Source organism: Heterocephalus glaber, unplaced genomic scaffold (assembly GCF_053883595.1).
Source record: "Heterocephalus glaber isolate CG9 unplaced genomic scaffold, H.glaber_assembly_v1.0 deba00001504, whole genome shotgun sequence".
In the NCBI taxonomy this organism is placed as follows: Eukaryota; Metazoa; Chordata; class Mammalia; order Rodentia; family Bathyergidae; genus Heterocephalus; species Heterocephalus glaber.
Window position 1 is genome coordinate 7,518,449 of NW_028258324.1, and position 14,068 is coordinate 7,532,516.

The 14,068-nt window shown below is 40.1% G+C and overlaps 1 protein-coding gene across 2 annotated transcripts in view; it reads right to left on the bottom strand.

Moving 5' to 3' along the window:
- Window positions 1-14,068, bottom strand: part of Cpne4 (copine 4) — a 535,814-nt gene that overhangs the window by 44,574 nt on the left and 477,172 nt on the right. For both annotated transcript variants that reach the window (XM_087186153.1, XM_004834230.3), the window contains exons 8-9: window positions 8,369-8,467; window positions 6,250-6,336 (exon numbers count right to left, since the gene is read on the bottom strand). In XM_087186153.1, coding sequence (XP_087042279.1) covers window positions 6,250-6,336; window positions 8,369-8,467 — 186 coding nt within the window. The remainder of the gene's footprint in view (window positions 1-6,249; window positions 6,337-8,368; window positions 8,468-14,068) is intronic.

The following is a 14,068-nucleotide window of genomic DNA, read 5'->3' on the forward strand; positions in this document are numbered from 1 at the left end:
AATCTGTCCATTTCTTCTGTGTTGTCCATCTTATTGGCATATAGCTTCTGGAAGTAGGTATTGATGATCCTCTGGATTTCTGCTGGGTCAGTTGTAATTTCACCCTTTTCATTCCTAATTGCATGGATTTGGGCCTTTTCTTTCCTTTTTCTGACAAGGTTGGCTAAAGGTTTCTCAATTTTATTGATTCTTTTGAAGAACCAACTCTTGGCTTCATTAATTTTTTGCATCATTCTCTTAGTCTCCATTGCATTGATTTCTCCTCTGATCTTTATAATTTCCTCCCTTGCATGAGCTTTGGGGCTGTCCTGCTCTTCTTTTTCTAGAAGCTTGAGGTTCAGCATTAGGTTGTTTAATTGGGCTCGTTCTGTTTTCCTAATATGCATATTCAGTGCTATGAATTTCCCTCGTAAGACTGCTGTCATTGTGTCCCATAGATTCTGATATGTTGTATTATCATTGTCATTTAATTGAAGGAACTGTCTTATTTCTTCTTTAATTTCCTCTGTGACCCACTGGTTATTCAGAAGTGTGTTGTTCAATTTCCACATGTTTATGAAATTTTTAAAGTTTCTTTTGCTATGGATCTCCGATTTCATCACACTATGGTCTGATAATGTACAGGGGATAATTTCAATTCCTTTGCAGTTACTTAAACATGTTCTATGTGTGAGTATGTGGTCTATTTTGGAGAATGACCCATGTGCAGCTGAGAAGAATGTGTATTCTGATTTTGTGGGGTGGAACACTCTGTAAACATCTGTGAAGTTCATTTGTTGAAGAGTTTGATTGAGTTCTAGTATTTCATTACTTATTTTTTGTCTAGTTGATCTATCTATTTGTGACAGTGGGGTGTTGAGGTCCCCCACTACAATTGTATTAATGCATATATGACTTTTCATGTCCATTAGTATTTGTTTTATATAGTTGGGTGCACTAGTGTTTGGTGCATAGATATTTATGATTGTCATCTCTTCCTCTTGGATTCTTCCCTTTATAAGGATGTAGTGTCCTTCTTCCTCTCTCTTGATCAGTGTTTGTTTGAAATCTACTTGATCTGCCAAGAGGATAGCTACTCTTGCTTTTTTTCAGGTTCCCATTGCATGGAGTACTGTTTTCCACCCTTTAACTTTCAGTCTATGAGATTCCTGTTGAATTAAGTGTGTTTCTTGTATGCAGCATATTGCTGCATTTTGCTTCTTGACCCATTCTGCCAGTCTATTTCTTTTGCTTGGTGAATTGAGACCATTAATGTTGATGGTTATAACTGAAACATATTGACTTGTCATTGCCATGACTTTTTGTTTTTGTTGGGTTCTCCCCCTTTACATTTAATTTCTTGTCATGCCAGATGGGTTCATTCTGCTTTGCTTCCTGGGGTTGTGATCCTCAATGTCTGTTCCTAGGCTATTGTGTAAAATTCTTTGGAGTGTTGGTTTGTTATTCACAAACTTGCTAAGGTGCTCTTTGTCATGAAAGTATCTTATTTCTCCATCCATTTTGAAAGATAGTTTTTCAGGGTACATCAATCTGGGTTGGAGGCTGTTTTCCTTTAGGGTTTGAAATACATCACTCCAAGCTCTTCTTGCCTTGAGGGTTTGCACTGAGAAGTCTGCTGTGATTCTGATGGGCTTTCCTTTGTATGTGATTTGTTTCTTTTCTCTCACTGCTTGGAGAACTTTGTTCTTCTGTTGAGTTTCTGGAATCTTAACAATTATATGCCTATGTGTAGATTTTTTTTGATCAAGGCTATTTGGAGTCCTATATGCCTCACTTATCTGTATGTCAAGCTCTTGTCCCCTGCTTGGGAAGTTTTCTGCCATTATTTCTGTGAAGAGATTTTTTATGTCATCTCCACTCTCTCCTGTTTCTTCATTGAGCCCAATCAGTCTTATGTTATTCTTCTTTGCATCATCTAGCAGCTGCTGGATTGATTTCTCATGTTCCCTTATAATTTTGAAGCAATTTTTCTTTTCCTGGTCACTAATTGCAATCTTATCTTCTATATCTGAAATTCTGTCCTCACATTGGCTCATTCTGCTGTGTCGACTTTCAATGGAGTTTTTCATGTCCTGGAAATCTATTTGCATCTGTTTTATGGATTCCATTTGTTTCTTATGTTGGGATTCCATCATGTTCCTCAGCTCCTCTCTAGATTTATTAATCATGTCTTGCACTAGGGGCACAATTTCTCCTGTTATCTGAGAAATTATTTCTGATTTCATTTTTTCCAGATCCCCTTTTGTTGCCAGTTCAGTGGGTCCAGGTGGTTGAGTATCAGAGGGTTCCATCTCATTTCCCTTTGGGGTTGCTGTAGGTGATCTGGAAGTCTGGTTTTGAGACTTATTTATGTGTTTTCTCATTTTGATTGGGGCAAGGGACTGTTAGTGTCTGCACGGATTACCTCCTCTGAGCTAGGCGAGGTGGGACAGGGGCCAGGAGCAGCAGTAGGGATGGTGACCCAAAAGCCCTTTCCTGTGGGCTGGGAGCAGCTGGAGATATAGTGGCTGGGAAACCCCTTCCTCTGGACCAGGAGCAGTGGGATGATGTCTCAGAAGCCCCTCCCTCTGGGCCGGGAGCGGTGGGAGGGATGGTGGCCCGGAAGCCTCTTCCTCTGGGCCAGGAGCAGCGGGACAGAAGGTGGCCCAAAAGCCCTTTCCTCTGGGCTGGGAGCAGTGGGAGGGATGGTGACCAGGAAGCCCCTTCCTCTGGACCAGGAGCAGTGGGACGACGGCTCAGAAGCCCCTACCTCTGGGCCGGGAACAGTGGGACTCAGTACCTTGGTCTGGTGGTCTGGTGTCCTCTGAGTCTTTGTAGTGTGGAATCAGGTGGCTGACTGTCTGCAGCAGGGTGATTGGGCGTCTTCGGCGCAACTCAGGACCTCGGTAGGGCATGCACAGACCTGCCTGTCTGCAGTGTGCTGATTCGGCATGTTCTGTGAGGCTCAGGACCTAGGTAGGCCATGGGCAGACCTGCCTGTCTGCAGTGGGGTGATTCAGCGTCTTCCTCAGAACTCAGGACCTCGGTAGGGCGTGCACAGACCTGCCTGTCTGCAGCGTGCTGATTCGGTGTGAGTTCTGAGCGACTGGGGACTTCGGTAGTGTGTGGGCAGACCTGCCTGTCTGCAGCGGGGTGATTCGGCGTCTTCTGCGTGACTCAGGACCTCGGTAGGGCATGCACAGACCTGCCTTTGTGGAGGGGGCTGATTCGGCATGTTCTGTGCGACTCCGGATCTAGATAGGCCGTGGGCAGACCTGCCTATCTGCAGTGGGGTGATTCGGCATCTTCCATGCGACTCAGGACCAAGTTAGGGCATGCACAGACCTACCTGTCTGCAGCAGGCTCTCTCATTCTTAACTTTATTTAGCCTTTCTTGTCTATGTCTAGATTTCAGTCCTGGTAACATTTTTAATATGTAGATTATGGCCGTAAAATACAACTGTGTGAGAAACTTTTGACTGACAATTTCCAGTCAGTTAAACTCCTCCGCTGCCATGAACAATGACTAGTATTTACTGAGCACTTACTGTATTCTGGGTACTTAATATCCTGTATCTTATTTAATTCTAAGAACAATCCTATGAAGATGGTATTATTATTGGGTGTAATTACCAATTTTATGGAGGAGAAAACGAAAGATAAGATCACATAGTAAGTGATGGAGTTGGGATTCATATTATGGAAGTCTGGACTGGATAGTTCATCCTTTTACTTCTACACTGGAAGTTAGGATAGCTGTCGCTTTCTGCCAGTGACCACCATCTGCTTTCTCATGTACCTTACTGGTTTCTGATCTTAATTTCTGGTTCTTTATGATTCTGCTACTTAGCTCTTGGTGATATTCATCTATTCATCAAGCATTCATTGAGCACCCACTATGTACTAGATGTTAGGGAAATAGTGGTGACAGAAACAGACATGGTAGCTGCAGTCATAGACCTTACAGTTTGGATCCTTTTATCTGGACAGACAGTAACTTCTTCCATTACTGCTCAGATTCTATCTGACGCTTAGGGATGTTTCTTAGAGACAGTGGCACAATCATAGGCAGACTTTCTGAGGGTTGAGGTTCAATTATCCCTCTGAATAGTGCCTGCTCTTGGCTTCCTTAGGACAATGCTTGTCTGAAAGCAGGAAAAAAGAATTTGGATGTGAGTGAATCACAATTGTTCCTGAGCACTGAGTTGTAAGATTAACTTGTGGAAGATCAAACAGATATCTGTATAGTCACATTAAGGAGACAGATAACCATTGAATTGGCTCATTTAGATCTTTTCTTCTGCTTCTCTGGGCACATGGATGTTTTGAACACGCCCAGGACTGGATTTGTACAGGAATGATAAGATGAATGACACAAGACAAAGCCTTTGTAAGAAGAGTTTGTTATTCACAGCTTCTCAAATAATAGGAGACTGTCATGCTACAGAGGAGGGCCACATGGGAAACACCAAGGTCAAACAGGAAGCAGGAGAGAGGGGAAAGTTTGTATAAAAGGCTTTCTATTACAAGGTTTTCACAGAAAGGAATGGGTGAGCCCAGGTAAGGAGCTAAGAAGTTTTAGGACTAGATGCTTTTGAATTATTTCAGCCAGCTTTGAGCTACAGGAGTGGTCTCTAGTTGTTCGATACTTGGCCCCCAAGGTGATATAAAGCAGGGCAGTAACTGGTGTGGTAGGTCAGCATTAGTAAAGAGGGTGGGTGAAATTATGGACTTGAGGTTGGTTGTTCTGCATATCAAAGGCATGCTAGGAAGAAAGTTGTTTACTCTCCAGGAATTAGGTAACCATGGGAGAAGTAGTCCCTCCTTGAGCCCACAGGCTCAGGGATGTCAGAGCATCAAAAAAATACAGGAAAAAGAAAAACATCAGGACTAATATAATGACCCAAATGGCCAATGATAACACATTATCCCTTAGTCCCAGTGAGTGGTTCGTGGGTAGACATGTGACCCAAGCCAGACCAGTCAGTCTTATTCTTTACTATTTTGTAATCTAAAGTGTGATACAGCAGCTTTTGGATGTAATGGAGAGACTAGTCTGGGAGGACCTTGAGATGCACACACACAGTCATTCTCCAATTTATGATGGTTTGATTTATGACTTTTTACCTTATGATGGTCAGAAGCTGATATGCGTTCAGTAAAGACTGAAATTTGAATTCTGATATTTCCTCAGACTAGGGATATCCAGTGTAACACTTTCTCAGTGGTGTGTAGCAGCAGAGAGTTACAATTTCCAGTTAGTCACATGGCCAATACTTAGTACACTATATTGTTAAGCTATATTTGGTAATTTATGTGTATTGAATGCAGTTTTGTCTTACTATGAGTTTATTGGGATGTAATCCTATGATAAATTGAGGTGCATCTGTGTGTGTATTTCTGTGTGTGTTTGTGTGTGTGTATGTAATGTGATGGCATTTAAGCCCTGTGTGGTAGAGTCAGACAGACATGAGCTAATAGCTCAGTAATTCGGTTCTTAATCCTACCACCTGTGTAACTCTGAACTGCTTGTATTGCCTTAGCTGAAGGTAGGAAATCTCAGGGTTGTGATAAAAGTTAAACAGAATTTATTATAATTAGTCTTATATAGTAGGTACTCAGTTAGCAGCAGAATTACTCCTGGATGTGATTTTAAAAGTTCATTTATTAACATGTAGGATTCTCTACAAATTTGAGCCCCTTGAGAGGAATTACTGGATTCTTCAATGCTCTTCCACTGTCTTGTTTTCAGGTTACCCCTTCAGCATGAGTGAGGCACCACGTACAGAGCAATGAACACGGTGGGAAGCACACGGTAGATGTCTAGAAATGTTTCCTGCCCATTTGAGGTCTTCCTCTGGCACTACCCTCAGGAGAGGAAAGCCCGATTTGTGACCGGGACCCTCTTGTCTTTGGTGGCACGACTGTCCTTGGAGACAGCATAATGGTATTAGGCTCTCACAGCTCCAAGATCACTTATGGTTACATTTCTCTTTAACGACCATTAATATATTGAATTTCTGATTTCTATTTTTAAGAAATCACTTCTTTGTGACATTCTCTCCTTGTGACCACTCAGCCTGAACTCTTTTTACTAGTCTGTGATGCATAATATTTAATTTTTTTTGAGGAATTTGTCCATATATCAATATATCTTGATTATTTTTGATCCCCCCCACTTCCTTTTTCTCTCTTCCCTTGATCCCTTTCCTATAATGAGAATGCTTCCTCTGAGGTCATCCTCGGTTCATAGGAGGGTTGGGCACGTACCTTGCACTGATTCAGAATCACAATGCCTGAGTTTTTGTAATTCTTCTTCTTGGCTTTGTACTTGGGGTTGATGCACTCCCACTGCACCTGCAATAAGAGGAGCCACAGCGTGAGAGCCTGCTCTGGAGAAGTCCACGAGGCCAAGCCCCTGGGTGCTGCTGTAGATACACTGCACTGAAGGGCTGACAAGTGGTCTCTAGGTGGTAACCCCTGCATCTAGGGGAATGGTAAGAAATTGAGAATGAGATTCGGATATCAGATTGCTTGGTTTAACTTCTAATGCCTTCATTCCCTAGCTGTGTGACCTTGGGCAAATTACTTGACTCTTCTGAGCCTCAGTTAATGGGGCTTTTAATATCTATCTCAGGATTATCATGGAAATTAAATGATTAGCCTGTTAATTAATTTAGTGCCTGGCACATACAAATGCTTACTACTATTCATAGTGACAAATGAAGTGGCAGAGGGAGGAAGAGTTCTGCAGATATCCAATTGACACTTGGAGGGGAAGGTCTTGGCCATCTCCCCTGCTGAGGTACATATGCTTGAGAGCCAAGTGGGCAGAATGTGGAACAGAAAGGATGTGTCTCAACCAAACTGTCAACCTAGAAACTGGAAATAATACCTGTTCTTTCTAGACATGAAGTTTTGGGTAATTGATTACTCAGCAGTAGATTACACAGTGGATTCTCCTCAAGGAGAAGATTCCATCACGGACTGAGCAACTACTTAATGTTATGGAAGAGAGAGATCCAGTACTAGCTAAGCAGACTCTATGACTCCTTCAAAATCTGGGATTCTTTGATGAAGGAAAGAAAAGAGTCAAAATGGAATCTGAAATCAGAAAATCTCCAGCAATACTTTTAAAAAGGCCACTCCCTTCCTCCCTCCCCTTCCTCTCCCCTTGCCCCTCTAATTATGATTTCTTCAAGAGAAGAGACCTTTCTAACAGTCCCTGAGCTGTTCCTCCTTTCTGCTCCACTGGGACAGTGGATTCCAAAATAAGAATCACAAGTATCTTAGGTTGAGTTCCCCTAGAGATAAATTCTTAGGCAGGATATAAGGAAAAGCAGGTCATCTGGAAGGTAATACCAGCAAGCACCAATGCAGGAATGGAGAATTAGAGAAGACAGCCAAGGAAGGAAATATTATTAAGTCAGTTACTATTATAGACAATGAAAGTCATTCCTCCTAGGGAACTAAGGGAAGCTACATAGAGCACAAACCTCAGAATTCTCCCACTCTAAGGGAAAGGGAGCTAGAGTATTTCTATCCCAATACTCATTAGTTTTTGTTGAGGGCTACCTCCTGGAGAGTGTTAGACCTCCTTCCACACTTCCTGGCTGCTTTGGAGAGTGGCAAGAGAGGCTCCAGCAGCCAAAGAAAGCTCTCAGGAGAGATTCAGGTACTGGAACTGGAAGATGGGAGGCAAACACTGCAATGGTAGAAGAGCCTGCAAGGTCAGGGCCCAGATGACAGTAGCTGACTGATACCCAAGGTGTGTGTATCTGAGAGAAACACAGAAAGGGTTCAGGTCTCGGGTTAGTGCAATATGTCTTTGTGGTACCTGGTAGTGTTTGGGTACCTGTCTTGGTATCAAATGTGGAAGAGTGAAATTACAGAAGTATAGGAAAACCTGGTGCCCATAATAAAAATTTGGTGGATTCAAATAATTTCTCCAAAGCATTAAATGTATTATATATGTTACCAAATCACATAAATATAGAACTAGAAAGGATACTACTGCAAACAACCAGTATTATGGAAGTGCTAGCTAGGTGGTCATTTAACCTTCAAAAAAATCCTGTGAGATAGGTACAATTCTCACCTTTACATTTTAGGCAAGAAGAATAAGACACAGATAAATTAAGTTACTTTTCCAAGACTACCCAACTAAAGGGAATTAGAAATTTTCTCATCCATTTTATTGACGGAGAACTGCATCATTTGGGGGTAGTGTCTCCATCAAGGCCCCACAACACTGTAGGTTGGGCTTACACTAGAATCAAATTTCACTGTACTGCCTTTTCATCAGACTGAACCATACATGGATGTTTTGTCTTTGTCATTTGTAGCTGAGTGCTAAGGATTGGGGTTATGACACAGATGGTGTGTGTACCTGCTTCCCTTCCATTGCTCCCCTCATCTCCTTGAATGTCGAGGTAAATTCTCCAATGAAGTCGTGCTTGCCATTGGAGTCCCAGTCCCACACTATGCACTGCAAAGAGAAAAGAAAAATTAAGAATGTTGCCCCAGCAGCTGCTGGTAGTTTGAAATTCATGAGGAAGAGTAGATGAAAGACATATGGTCTGGAAGAAAAGCCTGGCAGTCTGGGTTTGTGGCATGTGGGATATAATATCCCTATGGTTTCTACAGCCCTTTACTTGGCCTTTATGGTCACAATTCCCAAACAATCTTGTGGTGCAGCAGGGACTGCAGTATTTTGTCCATTTTTCAGATAAGACCAGTAAGACTCACAGGACATAGGTGCTTGCCAAAGAGACCATTAGTGAATTAGAACCTGAGACTTGAAAGCAGGCATCCTGCCTCCAATTCTGGTGCTCTTTTCCCCATCAGAGAGAGCTTCCCTGGTTTACAGCTGCAGCCAGATGCCTGAGTACCTGAGCCTGTGGCTGCCACAATGAGAGCTTCTGTCAGGGATTTAAATGGGGTCATATTGATTGCACTTTTTTCTTCTCTTTTGCTGACAGCAAAAGAGCAATGCCAACAAAAATGAGTAAGAAAGCAGAAACGTGAAACCTTTATCCACATGAAAATGGACAGAAGGTGGTGACCAATAACCCACATTGGTAAATATCGCCCATCCATCATATATATGTGGTGACTGTTCACTTCTAATAAGAAAGCTTCTTCTAACATTGTTAAGACTAAATTCTGGGCATCCAGGCAATACTTTACAGAGTGATTAAATTGGCAGCAATCCCTCTGCTTGGTTACATATGTTTGTAAAGAGGAAGGTCAGTATTTTTTTTCCAGGGTGAAGGTTTGACTAAGGTCTTAAACATTTTAGATATCACTTCTACACTTTAAACCAATGATGTGCACGGAGCAATGAAGTCACACACATTAATTAAGATCAAGGGCGCAACTGAGCCTTTTACTCAGAGATTTCCCTCATAATATCAGAGTTTCAAGAGACAGTTTGGTCTTCCCTCAGGGTACAGATCCTACATCCAGTCTGTCTGAAAACTTGATTATAAATCTGTTCCCAAATCATGTGGGACATACCACAGATCCTCAATGAAATAGAAGTGTTTAAAAAATATGGCAAATGTGTAAATAAAGAAAACTTATTACATTAAAAGTCATATTGCCAAGAATAATGGTATGTGTGTTCAAAGCGAGGAAGAGTATTTTGAGAGAGATTAATGGAAATGTGTCTTTCACTGTAATAAAATTTTTAATTTAAAAATTTACTGTGTTTTTCAATCACATCTCATTGATTAAATGTTCATAGCAATTTCTGTCAAATAAAAACATTGTGGTCTAGGATTGCATTAAATCTGTATAACAATTTTGGGAGTATGGCCATTTTTACTATGTTGGTCCTTCCTACCCACGAGCAAAGGATATCTTTCCATTTTCTGATATCCTCTTTGATCTCCTTTTTCAGAGCACTGTAGTTTTCAATGTAAAGATCTTTTACTTCCTTTATACATTGATTCCTAATATTTCATTTTTTTGATGCTATTGTAAAAGGTGTGATTTTCCTAATTTCTCTCTCAGTGTTTGCTATTTGTGTACAAGAATGCAATTGATTTTTGAGTGTTAACTTTGTATTCAGCTACTCCACTGAATTTGGTTATTAAATCTAGAAGTCTTTTGGTAGAATTTTTGAGGTCTTTTTGTAGAGTATCATGTCATCTGCAAATAATGATAATTTAACTTCTTTGTTTCCTATCTTTATTCCTTTTATTTCTTTCTCTTGTCTCATTGCTCTGGCTATTTCCAGAACAATATTGAATAGGAGTGGTGATAGTGGACATCCTTGTCTTGTTACTGATTTTAGAGTGAGAGCTTTCAGTTTTTGTCTATTTAGTATGATGTTGGGTGTTGGTTTGTCATAGATGGATTTTATCAGATTGAGATAAAGGCCATTTATTCCATTTTTCTGTAGGGTTTTTTTTTTTTATCATGAATGGGTGTTAGTCTTTGTCAAATGCTTTTTCTGAATCTATTAAGATGGTCATGTGATTTTTGTCCTTGGCTCTGTTAATATGGTGTATTACATTTATTGATTTGTGTGCATTGAACCATCCCTGTATCTCTGGGGATGACTCCTCATAGAACAAGATACAATGTTCCTAAAATTCATCTGGAACCAGAAGAGACCTAGAATAGCAAAAACAATTCTGGGCAACACAAGCAAGGCAGAGGGCATCACAATTCTGATCTGAAATTATACTACAGTTATTGTGATAAAAACAGCATGGTACTGGTAAAAAAACATATCCAAGGATCAGTTGAGTGGAATAGAAGATGCAGAAACAACCCCAAACACACTCAGCCATCTTATCTTTGACAAAGTGACCAAACACCTTCACTGTAAGAAAGACAGCCTCTTTAATAAATGGTGCTGGAAAAACTGGGTTTCTACATGCTGAGGACTAAAACTAGACCCATGTCTCTCACCATGCACTAAACTAAAATCAAAGATCTAAATATTAAAACTGAAACACTAAATCTACTGGAAGAGAGGATAGGTGAAACTCTTGAAGACATAGGTGTAGGAAAAGACTTTATGAACAAAACACCAATCACACAGGAAATATTACAAAGAATCAACAACTGGAATCTATCTCATCTTATTAAAAAGCCTTTGTACAGCAAAAGAAATCACTGACAGAGTAAAGAGACAACCAATAGAGTGGGATAATTTTTTCCAGCTGTTCCTCAGGCAAAAGACTGATATCTACAATATATAAAGAACTGAAAAAAAGACTTTCCCAAATTTAAAGACTCATTCCAAAAATGGGCCTCTGAGATGAATACACATTTTTCAGATGAAGAAGTAGAAACAGCAAATAAATATATAAAAAATGTTCAACTTCACTGGTCATTTGAGAGATGCAAATGAAAACAACACTGAGATTCCATCTCATTCCAGAAAGAATGGCTATTATCAAGAAATCAACCAATAACAAATGCTGGCGGGGCTGTGGAGAAAAAGGTACCCTTCTCCACTGCTGGTGGGAGTGTAGACTGGTGCAACCACTTTGGAAATCAGTGTGATGATTCTTCAGAAAAGTAGGATTAGAGGTTCCATTTGACTCAGCTATTCCCCTTCTGGGTATCTTCCCATAAGAACTGAAAGCATCATATCACAGTGATATATGCACATTCATATTTATAGCAGCACAGTTTGTAATAGCTAAATCTTGGAAATAGCCTAAATGCCCATCAACTGATGAATGGATAAAGAAGATGTGGCTTTTTTTTTTTTAATACAATGGAGTACTACTCAGCCATAAGGAAGTGTAAATTTGAGACATTCATAGCTAAATGGATGCACCTAGAGACCATACTCTTAAGTGAAATAAATTGGACAGACGTGTAAGTATCACATTGTTTCTCTGGTGTGAGAAACTGAAAGTGTAAATAAGGGCAAAAATGTATAATAGATATTGTGAAAGAGGAAGACAATGTTCAAATGGGAAGGGGCTCAAGGGAAGGGAGGGAGCAAAAGAAAGGAAGGAAAAAGAAAAAAAGAGAAAAGAAAAATAAAATAGAAACAAAGCTTTTGTAACTAATAATAAGAGGGTAGAAGGAAGAGGAGGGGAATGGGAAAAATATAATCAAGAGATATCATGTACACATACAAATTCCATGTGATGAATGTGATCATTATGTATATCTGATTTGTACCGATAAACTTAATAATATAAAAGAATCACAGTGAAGTATGCATATGTAATTTTTGCAATTTTAATTAACATTAAAATAATATATATTTTAAAAATTAAAATTACAATCTGTTTTCATCCACTTTATTCACTGGATCTGATTCTGTGTGACTTCTGGCTTTTCCTCAAAGTCAAAATGACCATGAAAGGTAAGTGTTTTGAATCAATTCAGGACATCAGGGCAGCCAAAACAGCACAACTAAAGACACTCATAAAAGAAGACTTCCAGAACTGCTTCAGAAAGTGGCGAGAATGATGGGATAAGTGTGTTCAAAATGAGGGGTAGTATTTTGAGGGAGAGTTGTGACAATATGTTTCTACTATAATAAATTTTAAAAATTTGTGCATTCACCATATTGTTTGATCACACAAAACATGTTTCTTCCCAAATGTATTCCTACTGATTTATTTTCTGTCACAGTAGATTCCACCAGCAAGCATCTAGTTGTTTCAAACAGGAAATGGCATCATTCCTAAAACCTTCCACCACCACCATCACCCTGGCACGTCCCCTTTTCCTACTGCTCCTTCCTAACCCGGGTTACTGCAACTGTCTCCTGCCTGTCTCCTGGCCTCCCTTGTACTGCTTCATTCCTCTCATCCACTAATTCTGTTAATTGCCTTCTTCAAATAAAAATGAATACAAATTTAACAGGTCTTTCAAGGTATTCATGATATGACTCCCTCAATATCCTCAAATTTATTATCCATTCTTACAGTATTTTAAAGTTTTTAAAAATATTATGTTGGTAGGAATGAAAAGCATTTTCTGAGTTTTATTTTTTTTTCTTTTGAGGCATCATAAAGAAAAACTAATTTCTTAGCTTCTGTCTCTGGAGAAATTGTTAGATAATTCTTTTGCTGAGAAAACATTAATAAACCCTTCAGTGAGGAAAGAACAAATCAGAATAAACCAGAATAGAAGATATTAAGACAAAGGAAGTTAAATTTCTCTGCTGAAAAAAGTAATGGTTGAATGGTAACCAGAGAAGTGGAGGTGAAATGCAGGGTGTGGGTTGTGAAGAAATTAGGGAATATTTCATCAGAAGGCTGAAGACAGATTCCTACAGTGTGGATTTTTTAAAATTGTGTTTGTAAAATATAATAGTTACGTTTGTTTTAGGAAATGTATTATTTTCCATCCATTAACATTCTCTTCCCACTCTAGTGTGGATTTTGAATGACTCCAAAGGCCCCTGTATTGAAGACTTGGTCCACGGCCTGTGGTACCAACAGAAGATAGTGGGCCTTTAGGAGGTGGGGCCTAGTGAGAGGAAGTTAGGTCATTGGGGACACATTCCTGAAGGGAATATTGGGACCTCAGACACTCCTCTTCCTTTCTCTTTGCTTTCTGGCTACTATGAGGTGAATAGGCCTCCTCTGCCATGTGCTCCTGGCATGATGTGCTGTTTCATCATAACCAAAGTAATAGGTCAGCTGATCATGGACTGAAACTTTCAAAAATGTGAGCCAAAATAAACTTTTCCTCTAAGTTGATTATCTCAGGTATTTTGCCACAGTGACAAAAAACTAACACACAGATCCTGTATTGGGGTCAGAGAAAGTAAGAAACAGGTAAAAAAACTTTGGAAACTGTGGTGTCTCATTTTCCCCTCCCCTCATCCTCCATTAACTCTGAGACACCAGTGAATATGCTACCCTCAAGAGCACTATGAGGAAAGTGAATTGGAGAATAAAAGAGAGGGCTATGTCCATGTTTTAGAGAAAAGCAGGCCAGGGAGCAGTGTGAGCTGGCCCACAGCAATGGCTGCAAACTGAGCAGGGAGCAGGAGTATGGAGCCAGAGCTCAAGAGGTGAATCCTGGAAGTGGAACTCCACAGAAATACTGCAGAGGGTTTTTGACTTCTGCAGCAACATGGAACTGAATACAGGTT